Source organism: Astatotilapia calliptera, chromosome 9 (genome assembly GCF_900246225.1).
Source record: "Astatotilapia calliptera chromosome 9, fAstCal1.2, whole genome shotgun sequence".
NCBI lineage: Eukaryota > Metazoa > Chordata > Actinopteri > Cichliformes > Cichlidae > Astatotilapia > Astatotilapia calliptera.
In genome coordinates this window covers 5,190,677-5,214,016 of record NC_039310.1, presented here as the reverse complement: position 1 = coordinate 5,214,016, position 23,340 = coordinate 5,190,677, and the positions used below count along the sequence as shown (strand labels likewise).

Here is a 23,340-nt window from a genome sequence, read left to right as displayed (position 1 = left end):
AGAATTCCTGACAAGGTCAGAGCACAGCCATAGTCTTTATATAAAGAAAAAGCATGCTTCTCATTTTAAAAAATGAAGTCTATGTAAAAGTGTCTTTTACCTGCATCAGCTCCAGTGGCCAACAGGAACTTCTGTGGTTGTAGAGAAAACCCAAAGAAAATGATTCCACTGCTCCCTTAATCTCGACGAACTCTGGTAAGTAAAGTATGGCCCAATTACACAACAGACAGTAAAATGATGTATGATTGAAGGTGCTTTGTGATTGACAAGTCACTAATGCATGCTAATGTTAAGTTCTTAAAATTGGACTTAATGCACAAAGTAGAGTGGGAGAAATATGCTTTTGTTCCCACCAGACGCAGTGAAGATGTAGTCTGTAGACAAAAGGGTGTAATAATGTAACTCTGTGGCACTTATCTGAAGAAAGTTATTGGATTTTTACATGCATGTTAATTTTGGCTCGAGTTTACTTCTGTATCAGTCTCATAGTTGCTGCTGAGATCCGTCATATTCTGCAGGTAATCTGCACGTTTTAGTCAGGCAGTGGTGATTTATCACTGTCAGAACCTTTTATTACTTTGCCTCCCATTCCTCTCCTCTCTGTCTGTAGCTACTTGCAGTTTGTTCATACTTAAAGCTTCGAGTACCAAATAAAGTACCTCTACACTTACAAAGCAACGATGTCATTTCACATTTCACATAGAGATATAATACATTTAATATTAAATAACAAGCATAGTTTATTCTGCTTCTTTTTACCAAAACAATGGTGCTATCAGAAGAGATGCAAAGGTTCCAAGCATTTCATTGGTGTAAGTTATACGTCACAGTACTATTACAGGTCATAGTGAAAATTGGAAGAAAAAAACCACATCACAGACCAAAAAATCCAACATCATAACAGAGGTCAAATAGAAATAATATCATTGGATATGAAATTTGACAATTGTAGTTTATAATTTATACAGGTCCAGTTTTTATGAGCATGTAAATTTCCCATGTAAAAGTGTGTTTTAATCTGTAACTGTTGGACTGTTTTTCGTTCAGCTGTGGCTGAATAGTTTAGGGAGTAGGGCCGGGTGGCATTACTTGGATTTTTACAGAGTATTTGATAGTTTTTTGCTCGAAATCTCAATATGAGGTCCAAAGAGATGTTAAAGCAAGTGAAGGAACCCATCAGTAGGCTGAAAAAACAAAATAAACCTATCAGAAATTGGCACATTCAGCAAAGGAAGGAATACAGCTCAGCAATTTTAAAAGGCTTGAAAGACCACAGAAGAAAATTAAGCTTGATGATTGCAGAAAAATTTCCAAGGTGGTATGCATGTCATGGTTTTTATGCAACACCTGACTACATTTATGTGTTGTCAAAGTAGGGGAAAATAATCTAGCATTGAGTCCTAAAGGGTAATAGTTATCACGAGGATAAAACAGTAGTTGAAAAATCTCAATTACACAAATTTATTAAGTTTATCAACAAACATGCTAATATTTCAGGCTTGTGGCATTCGTCAGAGCAAACTGGAGGTCATATCATGTATATCAACCCAGTATCACTGCAAAGCGTGTAATAGACACAGCGGTCCATCATGTCCATTTCACGCTTTGTCTCTCCAGAACATAAAATAGACGCACATGCACAAGTTGCAGTAAATTGCATTAATCTGCAGTGCCAGCAGAGGGAGATATTTTATTTCAAGTCAACATGAAAATAATCACAGGACGTGTTTAAACAGACATTATTAACACATTTACATGTAAATACATATTAGCCATCTAACTTAATTGCTTCTAGGTGTGAATGCAGCATCACGCCAGGGTGCATCTCAAAATGGTGCTTATGAGATTGGTACAAGGGGGGCGGACCACATCTGCAAAATGTGTCAATGCATGCTCAATCATCCAGGAAATGAAATTCTGTTCATCTGGACGTAGCGTTTTCAGTGGGAGAAACGTCTCGTCACTCATCCAAGAGACTTCTTCAATCTCCAGCTGACTGCAGCTTTCCCCAACATTATAAACAGTACGTTTGCATAATGACCGAAATTAGCACCATTGGTGAACAAAGGGCTCTGAAGTCAGTTTCTTGATCAACAATATGCAAATTATCATGACCATTAGTCAACAACCACTGATCAAAGACAATTGATTAATAATAATTGATCATGAGTACCATTCACAGAGATTTGGGGAATGGCTGCACTGTAAGATGATGAAAAATGTGTCCTTAGGCCCCTTCCACAATTCACAGATGGTTTCCCTTTTCGTGTAAATGGCCTCCTTGACTCCCAAACCATCAATATTATTTTGCTTTGTTTCTTCCAGTGTGGAGGTCTTAACCACAATCAGTTGTTACCAGTGTTGGGAAGGTTACTTTTAAAATGTATTCCACTACAGATTACAGATTACATGCCCCAAAATGTATTTTGTAACGTATTCCGTTACGTTCAATGAGAGTAACGTGGTTACAGTGGTTATTATTATATTTACATGCTTCCAGCTCCCGTTTCTGCTCGATGATAACTCTACTTTTTCACTCTCCTTTTTCTCCCTCCTCGCGCTCACAGACACATAACGGGTCCATTCTCCCTGCAGCACGACTACACTGCCCATCAGGCTACATTCTTTAGGGAGATGCCTGTAGCATTCTGCCTATTAGCTTAGCACAACAACAAAAAGGCGCTCTCTCACCCAGGAAACACACAGTGGCAGAGAGAGCGTCACCCTGTAACCATGGCAACCGTAACGCTGCAACAGAACAGATCAAACATAACCCGAACAGTCCTGACCCCCGACAATATGAAACAGGAAAATACCGCCATGTAATCCATTTATTTCAACAAAGTAACTGTATTCTAAATACCACCTTTTTAAACGGTAACTGTAACAGGATACAGTTACTTGTATTTTGTATTTTAAATACCTAACGGTGGTACATGTATTCCGTTACTCCCCAACACTGGTTGTTACTGCCTGGTCCAGCCTTGAATCTCTTTCTTCTGGCTGTAGCCTTCCAACATTGTCATCTTTTGAGATATACACACTAGGGCTGGGTATCGTCACTGATTTCTAGAATCGATTCGATTCCGATTCACAAGGTCCCGAAACGATTCGATCCACAATGCGATTCAATTTGATTTGTATCTGGGAAATTTTGCCTCAGACAGTCAGAAATATTCTAATTCAGATCAGTACATTTACATTTTCTTGTATCTATAAAAAGGAAGCTGACACTCGCAAGACTTTATCAAAGGTGTGAGCATCACAGCAGATGCCTTTGTGTCAAAGTAGCTGAAGATAAAACACAGAAAAACATGAAGGTGATTTTCCAGGGATTTTATAAAAATATTCTGCAGTAGATCAAAAACGAAAGAAAACCATTAATCAACATATGAACATTGCCTCTGACGTTACAGCGGTTTTATTAGAGACAGGGCTGAGCGTTTTGCATTTTGCATAATTTTTCCTTTCCAGTCACCTTTCTCACTCACTATGTATTAATAGACCTCTCTGCATTGAATCATATCTGTTATTAACCTCTGTCTCTCTTCCACAGCATGTCTTTTATCCTGTCTTCCTTCTCTCACCCCAACCAATCACAGCAGATGGCCCCGCCCCTCCCTGAGCCTGGTTCTGCCGGAGGTTTCTTCCTGTTAAAAGGGAGTTTTTCCTTCCCACTGTCGCCAAAGTGCTTGCTCATAGGGGGTCATATGATTGTTGGGTTTTTCTCTGTATCTATGAAGTGCCTTGAGGTGACTTTTGTTGTGATTTGGCGCTATATAAATAAAATTGAATTGAATTGAATTAAAAAGTTTCAATTTGTTCAGAAGCCCACTGAACAGCAGAAATTAGGTTTTCTTTTCGGAAGTAAGTAAAAGGAAAAAACAGTGGCCGACAGCCTGTAAACAACGGTAAACTTGTGCGTAACAAGCAAGCGAATAATGCAGAAAACTGATTTTTAGACAGGAAACTGTTCTTGAAGTACAGAGAAGGAGAGGGAGAGAGAGAGAGCTGTGCATGACATGTGATTTTTATCGTGTTGAAAGCAAAACAGCAAAAGTCAGAGTGAATCCATGATGATGTTTATGTGAAGCGTAGTTTGGATCTTCTTTTGCTGCTGTTCGGTCAATATTGTTTGGAGAGAGATAAAACTAACAGCTTTAGAATTAGCGCAAAAAGGGCATGAACACAAAGCTCAGACCGCCGAAACATCAGAATCAGCAGCTGTCAGCTTTCAGCCGCGACCGTGTCCGTGCCGTCGGGTGAGAAAGGCGACATCTCACTGATTCTGATGCGTCGGCGGGTCGGCGCTTTGTGTTTACCTCTTTGTGCAGAATCCGTGTTCCTGCTCTCATTCACTGTTTTAGCTGTTTGGTGGTTGTTGAAATTTTGTGAGGTTTCACCTGAGATTCTGGCATTTCGGGCAAAATAAATTTATATTAAAACATCGATTCAGGGTTTTAATGAATTGATATCACGTTATCCAAGCCAGAATCGATTTTAATCGATAAATCGATTATCAAAACCCACCCCTAATACACACCATGTTTCACCAGGAGCTACTCTAGCCACAGGATAAACCTCTTTCACTGTTCCTGTGGTGCAACAAGAGGAGCATAAAAGAAACCTAGGGTTGTTCTTATTTTTTTCAGTCACTGATTAATGGTTAGATATACCAGATTTATGGAGGGCTTTTTATTATAGAGCAACAAACTATTCCAGTAAAAAAACGTTAAATGCAGATCTACTAGATTCGTGAGACGCCATGTCCTCTCCAGCTTATGACTTATCTGCTTTAAGCTGCACGTTTTAGAGATATACCAGGGAGTCAAGTAATTCAGGTAGCTGGTAAATGTTGAGGCTGTCATTTTCAGTGTCTATGGATGATAAAATCACAAACAATAATTCTTTTTCCTGATCTCAGCACAAAATCACATAAAAGTCTGAGAAATCTGATAGAAACTCTGAACTAGTTCCAGGTGGAAGATAGATAACAACAAATAAAACAGGTTTTTGAGTTATCGGGATACTTTGCAACATGTGTTTCCATGTTTCCAAGGCACAGATTCTTTAGGGGCCTGGAAGCAGAAAAAGCCCTCCTTGTGCAGTACTGGTGTAGCGAAGGATAATACTGACCCCTATCCTGCTCGTCTTGGCCTCCAGAAGGTTGATGGCTTCTTGATCCTCTCTGGTTCTGGTTACTTGTTCTCACAGTACATAAGGAAGGTAAAAAATCAGGCTGCCATAGTTTTTCCACAATTTGTTTCAGTTCTAGCTCTGCCAGGCACTGTTATGGACAAGCCGAGTTGGTCCATCCAATGTGAATCTTCATGGCAGCCGGACATGCTGGTGGCTCAAGAATTACTGGTGCAATAGGTTTTATAACATGGCTTTGATCAGCACCAACAAAGGATGGAAATGTTCCAAGGACTGCAAGGGAAGATCTTTGAGGTGCTTATATTTTGTCAGAATGGCAGCAGGATAGGAATGGTCATTCAGGCCAAGGAATTTAGCTGTGAAAGCTGCAGTGTCTGGAAGGTCTTATGAGACTTGGCTGCAGGAGATATCTGGAACGATAGAGACGGGCTGCTAATAGTTTGGACATCTTGGTGGCTCATGCTTAAGGCCAAGCTGTTTTCTGCACCTTAGATACCAAGTGTCAGTGTAGCATTGGAGAGGAGCATGGTAAGCTCATCATGCTGATAGATGTGTACTTTAGTTGTGGAGCAAGTCTCTGAGTATCTTAAGGAGGACTCCTTTGTAATCTGTGGGCTTGTCCAGATATGTTCTACAGACCTTTAGAATTTGTATGAGCTTTCCTCATGTAAGATGTGAAGGTGATGGACCTTGCAGATACTGCATGGCTTCTTCAGTCTGCACTGGGTTGCCTGGTGACTCGGCAATCTGATCCCTATTGAATACCTTAAGCTGGTGCATTGACTGAGGTAGTGGCCATCTTTGTTGCAACAGGGTAGAAGGTCTTGGATGTTCTTTTCTTGCTGACTGACTGATTAAGCTTAGTGGACCAAGACTTTGAGACAAGCTGGGAGGCTGCAGGAAAGGTTGACAAGCTGGGTCTGGTGTGCAGTGGAGCTGAGGTGAATACTGATCCAGTGATACCGATGTTCCAGTGGTAAAAGTTCTTAGAGGTGTCTGAGCTCCTGAGTAGAGGAAGATGGATTTATTCACAGGAGCTTCCAGCTGATTTTAAACAGAAACTTGGAACACAACCTGCTGCCGACAGTTTTAGTCTTCATTCTCTCAACTGCAGAATCTTCTTCTGCCTAAAAGAAAAAAAAAATCAAGGAATAAAGTTGTGTCTAAGAATCTATATTTATTTCTTCCAGGACTTCCAGGAACTGAAGACCTCTACAGGGAGCCTTCCAGTTGGAGAATTGACTGGACAGTAGGTGGTGATTTCATACCTGTCCATCTGTAATCTGTGAATTGAATGTGTTCTGGAGCAGGTTAGATTCCTGATTAAGAAGTGAAACACTTTTGTAATGCAGAAAACCCAAGGCTAACCTCAAAGTTACCTGGATAAGATGAAACCCTGCCTTGTTAGCCTCTGATATGGGTTGAATGGGTTGTAGTGCTAATAGGAAAAACAGTTCTGGGTCAAAACAATCAGAGACAGACAGAGATATCTCCTCACGGATTTCCTGTCTTTCATTTCCGGCGTTTCCATTACATGACTGAACCGTGATGCAGTAATTACTGGGACTCAGAGGATGTAAACACTCCAGTGTTATAGTTAACCCCATAAAGGATCCCACAGGAGCACAAATGCAAAACAGAAAGAGGAGGAAATAGAGGAGGATAGAGAGAGCAAGAGAGAATGAATTATGAGATTCAGCTCAGACAGCAGAGATCTGCAGAGAAAGAATTAATGGTAATGTATAAGTCTAATGAGGGAGAGAAAGGAAAGAAAAGCATAAAATGAAACACAGACAGCGCTGCATTGATGTGATACTAAAGTAAACATATATCTCCATAATCTCCATTTGGCTGTGACAGTGATTTATGAGTCTGGCGTGACAGGCAGTTGCAGCAGTCGAGGGTTTACGGATGATTGCACTCTTGAAGATGATTTTGTCACTTGAGATTATTTGGGCTCTTTGTCACAACCTTCACGTTGTTATTTGATTTATGTGCTTCGGTCTTGGGGAATGTAACTTTTTGCTGTCAGGAGAAATATAAATAACTGCTGATAACAGCCCGACTGTCTTTTTACTACCTTTATTTAGATGCTCGATACTTTACGTGCCTTATCAGAGAGACTTATGTTTGATAAAAGTGTCCCTTGTAAGCAAAAGAAAAAGAACCTTTTTTAAATTGTACTTATTTGCAGCCCCTCTCTTCAAAGGTGAGGATTGATGTCACACAAATCTTTGTTTTTCTTGCTGGTCCAGTGCAAATTACTCAAGTAGTGAATTTTCTTTTTCTTTAACTTATTATGTTTTATATCCTATGTCCAAGACAATCAAATGATTGGACAGACAGGTTCCATGGTTTATCACATGTTAAGAGCTTTTAAAGCTTTGGGTAGATGTCTGAATGATTTCTGTGTACTAATGCATTTAGCACAGCATTTTTATACATAGCAACAGAAATATAACAATAAGAAAGAACACCAATACCCAGTAACATCGAAGACATTTAGCAATTGAGGGTTTTTTTTTTGCCATGCAAGATTTCCAGTACAAGACATTATCTTGGCACATCTACTGCTCCAAGCAGCATTATGTTCTCTTTTTATTTGATAACTGTAGTTATTAGCTGCTTTTCAATTTAGAATGACATCTAAAGGACACATTTATAGTGTCCAGAGATTCGAGCCTTTTCATCTGGCCTTTACTGCACTTTTACAAGGTCTGTGACCCTTTTGAGGAAGATTTACAAACCATTTAGAACCACAGATAATCTGCCACAGAAACATGCATTTGTGTGTTCACCATCAGTTTTCCTGCAATGCTGACCTGATGCTGCAGGCATGGAGACTGTGAGCAGGCGTTGGAAGAGATTCAGGAATCTGGTGCCTTTTGCAGCATTTCTCGTGGAAATATCTTATAAATAATATTACCTGCTCTGAGCTGCAGACTTGAGTGAAGTTCTAATACATTATTAGTCTCTTACTCAGCACTAAGTAGCAAATACTGAACTTTTCCTTTGTTTCTGCACAACAACAGCATAGTTGCCATTATTGTTAACCCAGGCCTTGAACAACCCAGTGTGGAAATCTCACTTTTGATGATTTACATATTTGGTTTGGCAAAGATTTTATGCTCTTTCTAATGCAAGCCTCCTCATTCATCTGGGCTTAAGTCTGGCACTAGGAGCGCACTAGCTTGTGGCAAATGCATTTGTCTGTAAATTGCACACCTTCACGTGTGTGCGCTTGCTAACTAAGCCTGTCCCTTTAGCATGTTTTTCAACATGTAGGGTAGTGCCATAAGCTTCCATGGATGTCCTTAAAAGTCTGAAACACACACTATGAGACCATGTCCCGATTTTCTCTACCAGAGTTGTCAGCAGGAGTGAAAATGGAGAAGCCTGCTGGATGCAGTTATCAAATAGAAATCACTCAGTGCTTTATGTCAATGAAGAAAAGAAAACAACTCGTAGAGAGAAACTCTACTGTAATCAAACATTAAGTCAAACGCATGCAACAAAATAATCAGCATTACATTAAAGATCCATGCAGTATTGTTGTGGGTGGCTATAGCTCAGTCAGTAGAGTGGATCATCTACTAATCAGACAGATTGAATGTTAGATCCCCAGCTACTCCACCATGCATGTCAAAGTGTTACCGGATAAGATGGAGAACTCTGTGTTGCCCTGATGCGTCTGCTGGTGCATGTTTGTCTGGGAGTGTTAAACAAGGTGCTTAGGTGGGGGGGGAAAGCACATTTGTGTGCAACTGGGTGGATGAGGATTATAGCAAAAAGTGCTTCGAGTGCTCACTTAGAGTAGAAAAGTGTTATTTAAGTACTGGTCCATTCACTATTTACTAATGAACAGCAGCGTAGTAAGGAGACAGAAGCTGACTAGAGCTCAGCATCATCCTGCTAACACTGGGACCAGCTGAGAACACACTCTGTGTGTGTGTGTGTGTGTGTGTGTGTGTGTGTGTGTGTGTGTGTGTGTGTGTGTGTGTGTGTGTGTGTGTGTGTGTGTGTGTGTGTTGCAGGGTAATTGGTGTCAGCTTTAATTAGCGGCTCCGTGCCTGACACCATATAGAGCTGCTGAACTGGTGACACTATAAAACCAACATTTATACATTAACTCTGAACATGTGGAAGCTGAAGAAGGATGGATGTTATGCAGAGTTCAGGGTGGAGTGGGTGGAGATGGGGGGTGATATGTGACAAAAGGATGGCAGAAAGAGTGAAAGAAAGGGTTATGCGATGATAGTGACACCTGCTATGACGTGACACGTGAGGCTGAGCTGCAGGTATAAAGATTTTTACTGGGAGTGTCCGGGACGGACGGGATTAGAAACAAATAGATCAGAAATATGTCGGAGTGTGTCAGAGCAGGCAAGGCTGAGATGGTTTGGACATGTGCAGATGAGGAACGGTGGAGAGGAGTATGGAGCTGCCAGGCAGGAGCAAAAGAGGAACACCATGAATGTAAAAGATTCATGAATGCAATGAAGGAGGACATGCAGAAGGTTGGTGTGACAGAGGAGGATGCTGGGGATAGGCTGAGATGGCGGCAGATGATTTAGATCCCTAAAGGAAGTAGACAAAAAAAGATTTAAGGGGGAATGCAAGTGACGCTTGCATTTTTAGTATTTTAGTTTATGTGGAACTGTCCTTGAATTTTCAGATTTAAATAAAGACAATTCCACTATAAACAAAACCCATGCTCATGAAATTTGGTAGTAATAGAAAAATATATACAATTAAAATGAGATTATCATTACAGGTAAAAATACGTTTTTAATCTTACCTGCCACAATATATGGACCATGTCAAATAGAGACTTCTGCTTCCATCTTGTGGCCGTTGGGGGAAATGCTCCAGCTCAAGACATGAAAATGAGAATTCTGCATCAAGATGATGGGAGAAGTAGGATTGTTTGCAAACGGCTACAGTCATTCAACAGTTTATACACATTTGAACATTACTGCACATAATTCATGACACACATGCGTGCTTCTGTTTTTGCTGACAAATAGCACCCTGCTTCAACAGTGTTGAGTTCTGGGCTGTGGGGAGGCCTCACCATGGCTCGCTGTCTTTCATTGTGTGTGCGTTTTAATCCAAGTATGCTTTTACTATTTGGGATCATTATGCTGAAAAACAAAGCCGCTGCCAATCAGACATTTGCTCCAGTGTCACAAAACAATAAACATCTGGCCAATAGAAAGTGGACCCGTGACAGTCACAGCTACAGTTGTGGGCCACACACCCACTTCTAACTGGGCGAGTATAATGCTGTCTCTTTTGTCTTGTACATGCAGTACAGTCTATGCTCTGATTGGCTGGATTATCTTCTGACTCAGTGCATTCCCATGATGCACGAGTATTTCTTGTTCACTCACCTGTCTGTGCTGAATCATACTTGTTATTAATCTCTGTCTCTCTTCCACAGCATGTCTTCCTGTCTTCCTTCTCTCACTGAGCCTGGTTCTGCTGGAGGTTTCTTCCTGTTAAAAGGGAGTTTTTCCTTCCCACTGTTGCCAAAGTGCTTGCTCATAGGGGGTCATGAGATTGTTGGGTTTTTCCCTGTATGTATTATTGTAGGGTCTACCTTACAATATGAAGCGCTTTGAGGCGACTGTTGTTGTGATTTGGTGCTGTGTAAATAACATTGAATTTGGAGTACAGAGCATTTTATCTGGATCTTTGCATTTCCACAAGCTTTTAAAATACAGTGCAAAAACTACAGAGCACTCTCCACAGAACACTTATTGGTTTAATCAGTAAACAAGACAACTTTCAGCACTTTTGTAGTGTTTATTTACAGCACAGCACATTCATGTACAAATCTGTTTAGCTTAGAATTTCACAGGACAGACCCAATTGAAGCCTGGAGAGTTCATCGCTTCCATGTCCAAGCTGGAAATGATCCGTGTCCACATCAGGAAGGACTGAACCCTGAGGAGACCAGTCTGTTTTCTAAAAGGAAGGTTTTCTATGTGACGTGGGTCTTTAAATCATATTGTTTTACACTAACACAAATTTTTGAAAAAATCTCAGTAATATTTGTAACATTATACAGAAATACTACTACTGCTGATAATAACCATGAAAAACAGCAAGAAGTGAGGCCATCGTTCTCTGCGCATGGCACTAAATACAAATACACACAGGAGGCTCAGTGAAATGCAAACATGCCAACAGAGATTTGATCGCTGGCAACTGCACATCGCTTATGTGTGTGCTTTATTTAGCCACCACCCTCCTGCTGAGGTCATGAGTCCAGGCTGCTCTGAGGGTGCAACACATTTCCTGTCAGTCACTCTGCATGCTCCAACTTTTCTGAAATATTTTGCTGGCATCAAATTAAAAATCTTAAATATTAATAAAATGAGCGGAAATAGAAACCAGAGATCATATGTTTGAGTAATCTTTATCTGAGAGCTAAGGTGAAATAAATAAAGCTTGCAGAGTCATACAGTGGCACTCATACTCAAACCCCATTGGCTCACAGGGGGCCTAAGAGGAAGGACCACAGCACGTGTCTTCAGATGCTTCTTGTCTGATGGCTCACACGGAAACTCTGTTTGAATCCAGATATATAAACTACACTGCATTACTTCTAGAGAGCCAGCTGCAAGCGTACAAGGACTTTTATTAGTCATATTAATAAGAGAGCAGGAACAATAATGGCTGCATTTAGAAATAATTTAGAAGCATAGCACCAGCATTTTATATCTTTCCTTTATTATGCAAGCAGTTCTTTAAATTGCATTTAACTAAATAACAATAAAAAAGCTGTTCTGTAGCTTTTTCTCATATGACAGTCTCTCGTGTTTATGCCCACTGTTTGTGATCCAGAACTACAAAACAGGCGTGGCAATCGGTGTTCTGTCATCTTAAGCCAAAAATGAACTTTCAGTTTGAATCAGTGTTGGAAACGTTTGTGTACAGGTCTGCGTGTACGTATCTGTGCTGGTCTTTGACAGCTTTTACAGCTCCTATTCCCAGAATGTGAATTCTGCTCAAACACACTGAGGCGGAGGTCTCTCTTTTGGTATCAAATGGGAGCAAACAGTGTGTCATGCTGCCGCTACACTCTGTCAGTCATTACAACAGCAAACCAAATAAAATGCAACATCAAGCTACAGTAGTTACTTTAGGAGGTGTTGAGGAGGAGGAGGGTAAAGTGAAGTTGGCTTTGCAGGTTCTTAAAAAGTTCCAACAGTTGAAATAAGAGACTGACTGTGCAACAGTATCTGATTATATACTTACAGTATATATTTAAGAGGGTTTGTGTGGTAATGTGACAGCACTAAGTTGTCCTCGGTGAGATTGCTGGTGCGTGTAATGGGTCAGTAGATGAACTCTCCAGGGACTTCCTGCAGAGCACTGAAGGGCTCCTCGAACTTGAAGCGTTTGGAAATGGCTTTCTGCTCAGCAGTCAGGGCCGCCTCCTCCACGCTGGAGGCGGAGGACTGACGGCACTGACCCAGGGTGTAGGCTGCCATGACTATCAGCTCCTCTGTCAGCGGGCCATGAACTTCCCCTGCATCCTCTTCCTCAGCTGAGCTTGTACTTGTGGGAGGTTCGGGACTGCTGGTGGAGCTGCTGGTGGAGCTGGGCTCTTCCTCCACAGAGAGGATCTCCTCCACTGTCTGGTTGTCCTGAGGCTCAGTGGGCTGAAGCCACGGATGTGTGAGACAGTGCTCGGCTGTGGCCCGCTCCCTGGATACAAACACAGACCCACACGTGAAACAGTTATCCATGTCATACTCTCCAAAAGTTGATTCTGTTCATCTGGACGTAGCGTTTTGTGGGAGAAATGTTTCGTCACTCATCCAGGTGACTTCTTCAGTCTCAGCTGACTGCAGGTTTCCCCAAATCTTATAAACAGGACATTTGCATAATGACTGGGAAAAAAAAAAGAAAAAGGTCCACCCCTAAAGATCGGGTCCCCCGACACAAACAGAGTATTGTTGTTTACGCTGTTAAGTGCCAGGATTTATACATCAGGTAAACCAAACAACCTCTGGTGAAGCGGATGGCACAACACAGAAGAGCCACCTGGTCAGGCCAGGACTCTGCAGTCTATTTACACCTACAGGCCAGTGGACACTCTTTCAAGGATGAGGATGTAACATCCTGAAAAGGGAGGAACGCTGGTTTGAGCGCGGAGTCAAGGAGGCCATTTACGTGAAAAGGGAAAGACCATCTCTGAATGGAGGAGGGGGCCTAAGGGTGCATCTGTCACCATCTTACAGTGCTGTGATTGCAGCCATTCCCCAACTCTGTGAATGGTACTCATGGCCATTGATCAGTGGGTTTTGATCAATGGTCATGAGAATTTGCATAATTATGATTAAGGAACTGACCTCCCAGCCCATTGTTCCTTCAGTGGGCTGGTTTCAGTCATTATGCAAATGTACTGTTTATAAGATTGAAACCTGCAGTCAGCTGAGACTGAAGACGTCACCTGGATGAGTGACGAAACATTTCTCCAACAAATGCTACGTCCAGATGAACAGAATCAACTTTTGGAGATTTACTTACCTGGATGATTGAGCGTGCATCAAGACATGTCATACTCTGTTTCAGCGGCAGTCAGCCATTTATCTTAAACTGGTCATAGCAGGTCAAATGTTATAAAAAATGCTGATTAAGCTCCAAAGATAAGAGAAATACACAAAGGCAAAAATGATACCACATTCTGAGGCCACATTAGAGTGAACTGTGTTGTTTCTGTGACTGACTGTGGGTGTTTGCGGAGCAGCATTTGGATGAAGGACAGAGCAGCTGGGTCCAGCTGCTGAAGCTCCTCATCACTGTAGCTCACACTGAGCTGGGAAATGTTGAGAAACGTCTCCTGCTTGTCTTCGCCCAGGAATGGAGAGATTCCTGTGAGCATCACATATGCCAGCACACCAACACTCCTAAACACACAAAGCAAAATATTCAGGCTTCGAGTGCGATCAAACGCAACACTTAAAACAAGGAATACTGTTTCTATGACAACAAAGCTAGAAAGGTGAACAATCAAAGTTCATGTCTGGGATCTCGGCTTCAGTTTTGTTGGTACTCTCGTAGTTAACAGTCCAACGATACGACGTACATGCAGATAAGCAGCAAAAACTGATGGACGGCATTCACAAACACTGATGTGTGTGTCTCAGTGTTTGTATGATTCAAGCCTTTTGAGACTTTGTAAAAGATTCTGATGTTTTTTGTGATGAACATATTTATTAGGGGTGCAACGATATTTGTATCGATATTGAACCGTTCGATACGGTGCTTTCGGTTCGGTACGCATATGTATCGAACAATACAACATTTTTAATTTATTTTATCAACTTTCCTTCGGATGATGCTGTCTGTGTTGAGCGCTCAGTGGATCTGCGCTCGACAGTGCAGCCTAGGCGGAGCAGTCGAGTGCAGATTCACTGAGCGCAGGGCAAGCTAGCGAGACAGAAGTTAAGCTCTCCTTGCAACATGGACCTCCCCCACCCTCATTCAGATCTGGTGTTTGAAATTATTTTGGTTTTCATGTGACGTATGACCCTGAAGGTAAGCGAGTCATGGACTAAAGTAAAACAGCATGTTGGATGTGCCACGCAATGCTCAATTACATGGGTGGGAGCTAGTGTGTTAGCGCAGTTAGCTCGTTAACGTGTTGGCCGTCTAGCCCCACCCTCAGGGCGATCCGCGGTAGCTCGTTAACGGAGATTTGCCGTGTTGTGGCGTTAACGTCATTTCAACGAGATTTACGCTGACAGCACTAGTGGGAACACAACGAATATGACTGCACATTTACTCCGACATCATCCTAGTGCAAAGACAAGTGGAAGCAGACAAAAACAACAAGCATGCATGCTACAAGCTTTACCCGAGTCATTTAGACAGCTGTTAGCACAGGATTCTCCTTATGGGGACCTGATATGTTTAATATGCTGCTGAGAATATAGCCCAGAAGAAGCGGATAGTATAGCTTTTATTTTGGAAAGAGCCATTTCTCTGTAATAAACTCTCTTTTCCAAAGATGAGTGATTCCTCAATCAGATACAGGGCTCGCAATATCGCTAGCCCGACGTCCTGGGGCTAGCGATTTTTCCAGTCGGGCTACCAAAATCTATCTCTGCCCTGCCCGTCGGCCTATCGTAGGAAGGAAAAATATATGTCAATGCTTTTGCATTCTTTCGGAAATGTAGCTGGGTAATTATGTCATTGGCATCGATGAGCCGCTGTCAATATGTGACATATTGAAATCGCGTTTGAATTTGCGCTTGTTTTTTGCTTTCACTTTGCAATCGTGCGAACTGTGTATAGAGAGCGACAGCACTGATCTGTGAGTGATGATAATTTGTGCACCAATTCCTCTGACATCGTCTTATTAATCGTTAGCTTACTATGCAAACATGACAAGTGAAATCTCCCGCAGCTTAAACATGTGAGAGGTTGATCGCGCAGAGAATCGCTGAGCTTATGTGAGTGCGTGTGTAAAAGCAGCAGGATTTATATTTTAGTTCTGCTGAGCCAAATAAGACAGGTCAGGGTGAAGAAGTGACAGCCAAAGAAAAACTTACCACAAAACGGAGAAGTTATGACAAATCAGACTATAAGGCAAAAAGAAAGTGCAGCTTTATGGTTTCATGGACAAAATATTTCTGTGGCTGCAATATGACGAGCTAAATAACCAGGGCTGCACATAAGTGGTCCGCAGGTGCGCATTCGCTGTCAAAAAAAAAAAAAAAAAACACGCACAAGATAAGAAGTTGCAACGTGTGTTTGCATACATAAGATTTTCAGGAGGAGGACAGACATTTGTTTAGAACTCTTAAAGATGTCGAAGAAGCTCCTTTAAGCAATTACTGTGATGTTCCTCCACCTCCAAAGAAATGTCAGAAGGAGTCCGAACCACAAAAGAAGCACGTATTCTCGGAAAAGTAGTTGCAGGAGGTGAGCTGGCTTCAAACAAATGATGAACGCACAGAGATGTGGTGCAGAATGTGCCGTGAAAATTTAATAAATGACAAATTAAAAAGGCATGAATATTTTTTTTGTATCGAAAAAATATCGAACCGTGACACCAAAGTATCGAACCGAACCGAACCGTGAATTTTGTGTATCGTTGCACCCCTAATATTTATATGTATTTTAAGACTGCTGAAGACAAGCACATTGCCTGAAAATCACCCATACTGCCAGTAGGGGGCAACAAAGTTAAAAGTTCTACTCAAATGAAGCTCATACTGGAAAGAAAGCTGAGGAAATTGTTTGTGTGTGACTGCTGCGATAGGTAATTAGCAAAATTCATCAAATACAAGTTTTCAAAACCTTTTGTTCCACATGAAATTTATCTCAGTATACCACTATAGGACTTTCCTTACCACATGTCTGTTGCTGTGCTTATTGGCTCATAATTCAGAATCTCAGGAGCTGTGAAGACGAACAGACAGTTGTTGTTTAGAATCACCCCAGTGTTCGATTCTTGTAAGGTGGTAGCAGCAAGGCTGAGCAACAACTCACCAACATACTCTGGGGTTCCCATAATCTCTCTTAGTTCTTGGTGGCTGCTGACCATCCTGGACAGACCAAAGTCCACAATCTTAATGTCACCCAGAGGAGAAGTGCTCGTCAGCAGGATGTTCTGAGGCTGACAGGACAGCACACGTGTTATCGTTAGACAGCTTTTTAAACTGTGTTAACTTGTGTGTGTTTCATGGAGTCCACTGGCTGACCTTCAAAGCATTTTACTACAGAGTGAGAACTGAGTAGCACTTCAAGCACTTCCTATCACATGCACAGTTATATTACCTAATAATTATGTGTTTGAACTGTGTTGTGGGATAACCCAGGCAAACCTTAGCCTGTGCAAATGTTGCCCATCACTTTCACACAGGAAATACTCAATTTGTGCTTTAAACTGATTTCACTGGGGCAGATGTCATTCAAAATACAGATGTTTCCCTCTGCCTCCACGTGAGATAGAAGTTCAGTTGTTGTTAGACTCATATAGACTTTTTGTGTCATGGTGATGTTTACACAAAGAATGTATCAGGGATTCGTTTACAAGATTGAAAATGTATCAACTACACAAGTGACACAAAGTAAAGGAGACGGTGGAGAGTCACGAGTGCGTCCACAAACCTTTAGGTCAAGATGAACTACATTGTTCTGGTGGAGGAAGGCCACTCCCTCCAGGATCTGTCTCATGAGCCTCTTCACATCTTCCTCACTGAAGGCCTCATCCTCTTGGTCTGACACACACTGATTGAAAATTTCTCCTCCAGCCGCACTGCAACAGAAGACACATGACGTGGGACAGATCAGTTGCAAATCTGTTGACTGGCCCTCTGTAATGTGTCAGTGTCAAAGTATCTTACACCATTCAGGCCTGCAGACCTTCAAACATTTCAATGTGTAATTCTGGGGTTGGCTGTAGGAGGGAACTGCAGCAACCCAAACTACAGACTGTATGCTTGTTTCATCCATAATTTGACCGAAATGAATATGAAGCTTTTCCTACGTGATTACTTTGTATGGTGAATCCCACAAGACCCAGCAGAAATAACCCCCTCTCTAACCTGTCTGTGTTCTGACTTGTTGGAGGTGGAGGCAGAAATAGCACATCAAATCCAAATATAGCAAACTAATTATGAGCTTGAATGGGGCCATTTACACTGTTGGTGATAACTTGTTATTTTATTCAGTCGCACACAAATAAAAAGGGTTGTAATCAAAATACAAACAGTCAAACTTACTGAACCTCTACATCTAACTTAAATTTCTTCTGACCGGATGTAAACTCAATAAACTCGGTTCAAAATATAAAGTGAGGGCAGTCAGGAATAGACAACGGGTCCCCTTAGGGTGCTGGTGAATTAGGCTTTATCTCAGAGGAAGGCAGAGAGGAGAAGGAAGAGGTTTGTGTGACTGCGTTTTTGGTTTGCAGGTTGGGAAGAAAAGTCTGGGTTAGAACTGTTGAGTCCTAATCAAAGCCAAATGTCACAGTTCCTGACAGGAAACCCATTCTGAACACTGACCAAGGTGTGAGGCACTACTGAAGCCCAGCTACAGTATAACTACGCACTTCACACATTGAGATCCAGGACCTGAGTGAAGGGTTAAGTCAAACATTTCCAGAAGAGCAATTCTGGTTTTTCATTTGTAAATTCCCAAACTTCAACCTGACCAACAGATTCCAGTCTCCAAGACCAGTCTACTTTTCCTGGACCATTTTTAAAAAAAACACTGGATATCATAAAGCTTCAAGTTTAAAAGGTCTGCTCATGACACTGAAAAACATGTTTTTTATTTATGAATGCTACAAATCTCACCCCATTAACACTGTTTCTAAGGTTGTGATACATAGTTGCCAGCCCTGACCTCTCGTCCTCTCTAAGTGTGTGCCAAGAGTGCTGGCAGTGGTCTCTGTCATTTTTACAATAAACAGTATAAAAGATGGACATATGGGTATTTAGGCACTTGTGCATTGGCTTTTTTTTTTTTTTTAAATAAATCAGCCAGGTAGCTAGGTCCATCAGCTACTGTGTATTATTTTCACACTGAGACATGCATACAGACAGACAGACGAGCACAAATACACCGTCCATGCTTGGCAATGGTGGGAAAACATCTAGAGGTGTGGTCATACCAAATGTGTTTTTGTCTCAAGAACAGTACATAAGCTAGTTTTGTTTTTTACCCTTTTCTCTCCATCATGGCATCATGCTGAGTGCAACAGAAAAATGGCATCAGCTTAAAGAAAGAATGAATAAATCTTACACTTCCTAAGAAAACAGCATGCTTTGAAGCCAGACTTGTGCTTTCCAGTGGAGCACCATCAGCATTGTCTGCCCATCTGCAAATATACAGACAGGGGAGGTGGTGGCTCATCCATTTACTGAAATCAACAGCAGACGGAGTTTCAAGTTTCAGCCCATCAAAGCAGGTGCACCATCACTTTCAAAGCCAGTAAACAGTATCTGCAGATGGTAAACGGACTGGTTCATAAGTAGCACTTTTCTACTCTACCTGGGCACTCAAAGCACTTATGCAACTTGTCCTCATTCACACAGCGAATGGTTAGAAAAGGCACTTGCTGGGTACGGTTAGGGTTAGTAAGTAAGTGCTTTCGTTTTAACATTTGCACACGCTGATACTCTGACAGATGCATCGGAGGGCAATTTGGTGTTACCATGACTGGAACAGCCAGGTATCAAACCACCAACTTTCCAATTAGTTTATGACCTACTACACCTGAGCTACAGCAATCCCATGCAGAGAAGTTCCCTTTAACTTCAACTGCAGGATTTCACTGACAGCAGCTCCTTTGCATAACAGAAGGTGAACTAAGAAGTTGCAAACTCACTTTTGTACAGAATTCTGAGGTAGGTGATCAGGCAGGTGTCTGGCACTCAGTAGGTGTGTCTCTGGGGTTTGTAAGGTGATTCTCTGTATATTTTTCATTTCTCTTTTATGTAGTTAACGGCCTTTTTCATAATGATTACATGGAAAAATGGTTGCATAATGAATGAATGTTTGTGCTACAGACCATTTCAAGATGTGATACTAAAAACTGAGACAAAAAAATAATTTAGCAAAGGGGCACACCATGGGTATTAAAAATGTGACAAATCTATACAAAAAATAACGTCAGTGACACTATTGTTGTTGTTGTTTCATCTAGTGTGGGGAAAATACATATGTGTCAGATGTTTAAAGATTCTTTGATGTAATACAAAGGATCAAAAGAACCAAAACAACATTTTTAGGTTGTCTGAGGTAGTGCTGTGCTTCTGCTGATCTGGCTGCATATTTCATTGCTATATATTTCAAGGGGCCATCACAGTGTTTGAGGCGGTGGTGTTGTTTGACCTGCTGCCCTCTGATCAGCGCCTCAGGTCAATCAGATCCCACACCTCCAGACTCCTTGTTTGTATACATATTTCTGCTGTTTGTTATTTATTCCTACTGTCAATACGATTTATATTTTATTCCCACAGTTGGTGTGGAGCACCCACAATGTCACTGTTCATTTAAAATGACAATAAAGCCCTATTCAGTTTTATTCTATCTAGCTGCTGGTAGACTTTTCTCAGCTTAAATCTGGAAATTTAGAAGAAACATAAGACTTTGTAGACACAAATAATGATGTTTTCCTGTTTCATTAACTGTTTACTACAGTTACAAATGGCCAGTCCTGATAAAGTTTGCTTCCTAGCGCCATTATTATTTTATTAGCCATAGCTGCTAGCTCCTACCCTTGTGTCACGTCACTATTGGGTAATTTCTAATACGTAAAGGGCTAATGTTAACTGTGTGTTGGCTGATATTAATCATGATTAATAATTGTGATCAACTGTTTAATACTATAATCTTGTTAAAGTTGTGCGTCATATTTATACTGTTGCAAATTAATGTGTAATCCAAAAGTCATTCTTAGTATTGAATGAGTATCGCATTTTTTGGTTTATGAATCAAACATGGATAACGCAGAGCCTACATAATGGGCACGCAGTGGAGAAACTCTAATATCCGTTTCAGCTCCACAACCACAAGGACATATATAAGATTTTTAATTATTTAATTAGATATTTTAATTATTTCTCCCCCAGTTTGAATCACAAAACCCCACAGATTTCACTTAAGTGACAAAGGCCAATAGCCCACTGTTTTATGAAGGCAGTGATGCAGCTTAAACATCAGTGTCTTCATAAATAACTTTGTGCAGAAAGCAGTGTGTGACTGGAGAAAGTGCCAGAAAAAAATAGAGCACCGGAAATGAAAAATTAACGATTAATAACTAGGCCAAAGCAGAGGGAATGTTTAGTGTTAAGCTGTTGGCCACACACCTGGTTAACAACTGCAGGTGCATTCAAAAGTTTGAGAGAAACCTCATTTCTCAGAGGATCAGACAGATATGAATGCAGTGTGGTGCCACACACACTGCTCTGCTGTGAGAAGTCTGATACGCCAGACTTAATACATTGCAGGTGTATCCAGGTCATTTGACCCTGGAGGACAATGAAGAAGAGTAACACTTTCTACTAAAAGTATCATTCACCCAATTAGACTCCAACATGCATACAGTGTATTTATCCATACCATAGCACTTTTATCTGACACACACACACACACACACACACACACACACACACACACACGGGGCAACTCAGGATTTAGTATCAGTATTATCCCATAATGGGCCCATGAGAATGGAAAGTTCTTTGAGTGATCTAACAGTTTTCCACTTTATGTACAAAGATGCAGTTAGTTCACTTCAATAATCACCTGCAGCGAAAGCAAGTGGCTCGAAAGTGAACACATGCAGGGGAGAGCGAGGGAGCCAGTGATGTCCTAAGAAAATTAATACAGTGTAAGAGGAGGTTTTACAGGTGTTTGTGTATGAGGACAAAATGGAAGATAAAATAAATAACAAGAGGCTGAAGAAGAAAACAATACGATTTTCAATAAGGGCCACTTTAGCTCAGGAGGTGCAGTAATTAGAAGGGTGGTGGTCTTTTTACTTGATGTAGTTTCTGAGGAGAGGATATCAGCAAAGTTTAGTATTGTGGTCTAGACCAGCGGTCCCCAACCCCCGGGCCTCGGACCGGTACCGTCCCGAGAGTCGTTTGGTACCGGGCCGCGAGAGTTTAGGTTCAGGTGTGAAATGTATAGTTTTCAGGGTTTTTATCGGTTTTCAGCGTTATTTTGTTATCGTTTTTATCGTTACCTCGGTTTTCCTGGGTCTTTTCACGTGTGTTATGAATAAATCTTTTTTTTGGTACCGGTACTGGTTTTATTTTGTTGTATTTATCCACGACACCTTAAAGGCCGGTGCATGAAAATATTGTCGGGCATAAACTGGTCCGTGGCGCAAAAAAGTTTGGGGACTGCTGGTCTAGACAACCCAAAACGGGATGTCCACATAAAAAAAAAAAAAAAAAAATACACATCCATGCAAAACATGTGAGTCGCAAAACTGACACTGTGCCTCTCGTGTATAGCTTTAGTAAATCAGTTATTTTTGCAGTTGACCTCATTACATTTGTATTGTAGGAGCGCCACAGGAAAGGCACAAGCCTTACACAAGCAAAGACCCCCCTGCATTTAGTCATTACTTATTATTAATATCTGGCTCCTTTTACGTTGTAAACTGTTTAGATTTTACTACATAAAATAGTGCTCATCACATCTTGTTGACACCAGCTGATTACACCACTCCGTCTGTCCACCTGACCTGAGGAGGAAACAAATGTCTGACCTGATCTTGTCGGTCCAGTGAACCACCGGTGCACCTCAAGCACTCCTCAAACTGTCCTCATTCATAAAGTCCTCTACAAACACTCACATTAGGGGTGACAGCTGGATTTCTACATTTCAGTGCAGCTAGCCAGCAACGAAAAACAACTTACTACTTGAGACAGAGAGTGAACTTGAACAGTATATTCTTGGTTTTAACAAAAAAACTCATTGCTGCAGCCAAAGACAGTGGAGAAGTGACCAACTTGTTTTCCACTAAGTTATCATTTCTGTCACTTAGCTAACATAAAATAATGTAAGTCAATAAGCAGCAACCAACCAAACCCACTGGTGTCACATTCTGTACTGCCACAAGATGGTGCTAAACTTGTCCCAAAAACTGATTTATTAAATCCAGCTTCAAAGATAGTGTTCAAATCTAACAGATATTTAGAGTAGCTGTAAATTAGTCTTCATACATGTAGCGTTACATGTTCATTTTATTAAATACCTACTTCATACAGACTACTGATGTGTCAGTTGCAAACAAAACGGCTCTTAGAGCCGACTCTTTGAAGTGAACGACGCAAGCCGACTCCTTATTGGGAGCCGTGGGTTTGTTTTTTCCCCCCTTTCTCTCACCCTATCTCGCACTGTTTTCCCCGCTTCACTCCGCACAGAGCGGGAGGGAAAGAGAGAGAAAGAGAGCCAGGGACAACAAGGTCACATTAGAAAGGTATAGTAATCATCCACAACTATTTTCAGTTGCAGATGATAAAGGATTCAGAAAGTTTATTCATGCAGGTCCATATGACAGAGGATGTGCATCTTCTTTTTGTTTTCATATTTTTATTTATATTTAATTGTGTTGTGGTTTGCAGTGTTTTGTGTTGTTTCACTTTAAATTTGTTTAAAAGTTGAAATGTAAATAGTTGGGTTTGTATAATATGA

The 23,340-nt window shown here is 41.2% G+C and overlaps 1 protein-coding gene across 1 annotated transcript in view; it reads right to left on the bottom strand.

The window, feature by feature from the left end:
* Positions 1 to 10,949: 10,949 nt before the first annotated feature.
* Positions 10,950 to 23,340, bottom strand: part of stk17a (serine/threonine kinase 17a) — a 50,049-nt gene continuing 37,658 nt past the window's right edge. Inside the window, exons 3-7 of the mRNA XM_026180291.1 lie at positions 17,293 to 17,440; positions 16,672 to 16,798; positions 16,533 to 16,581; positions 13,902 to 14,081; positions 10,950 to 12,876 (exon numbers count right to left, since the gene is read on the bottom strand). Coding sequence (XP_026036076.1) covers positions 12,504 to 12,876; positions 13,902 to 14,081; positions 16,533 to 16,581; positions 16,672 to 16,798; positions 17,293 to 17,440 — 877 coding nt within the window. The 3' untranslated portion in view covers positions 10,950 to 12,503. The remainder of the gene's footprint in view (positions 12,877 to 13,901; positions 14,082 to 16,532; positions 16,582 to 16,671; positions 16,799 to 17,292; positions 17,441 to 23,340) is intronic.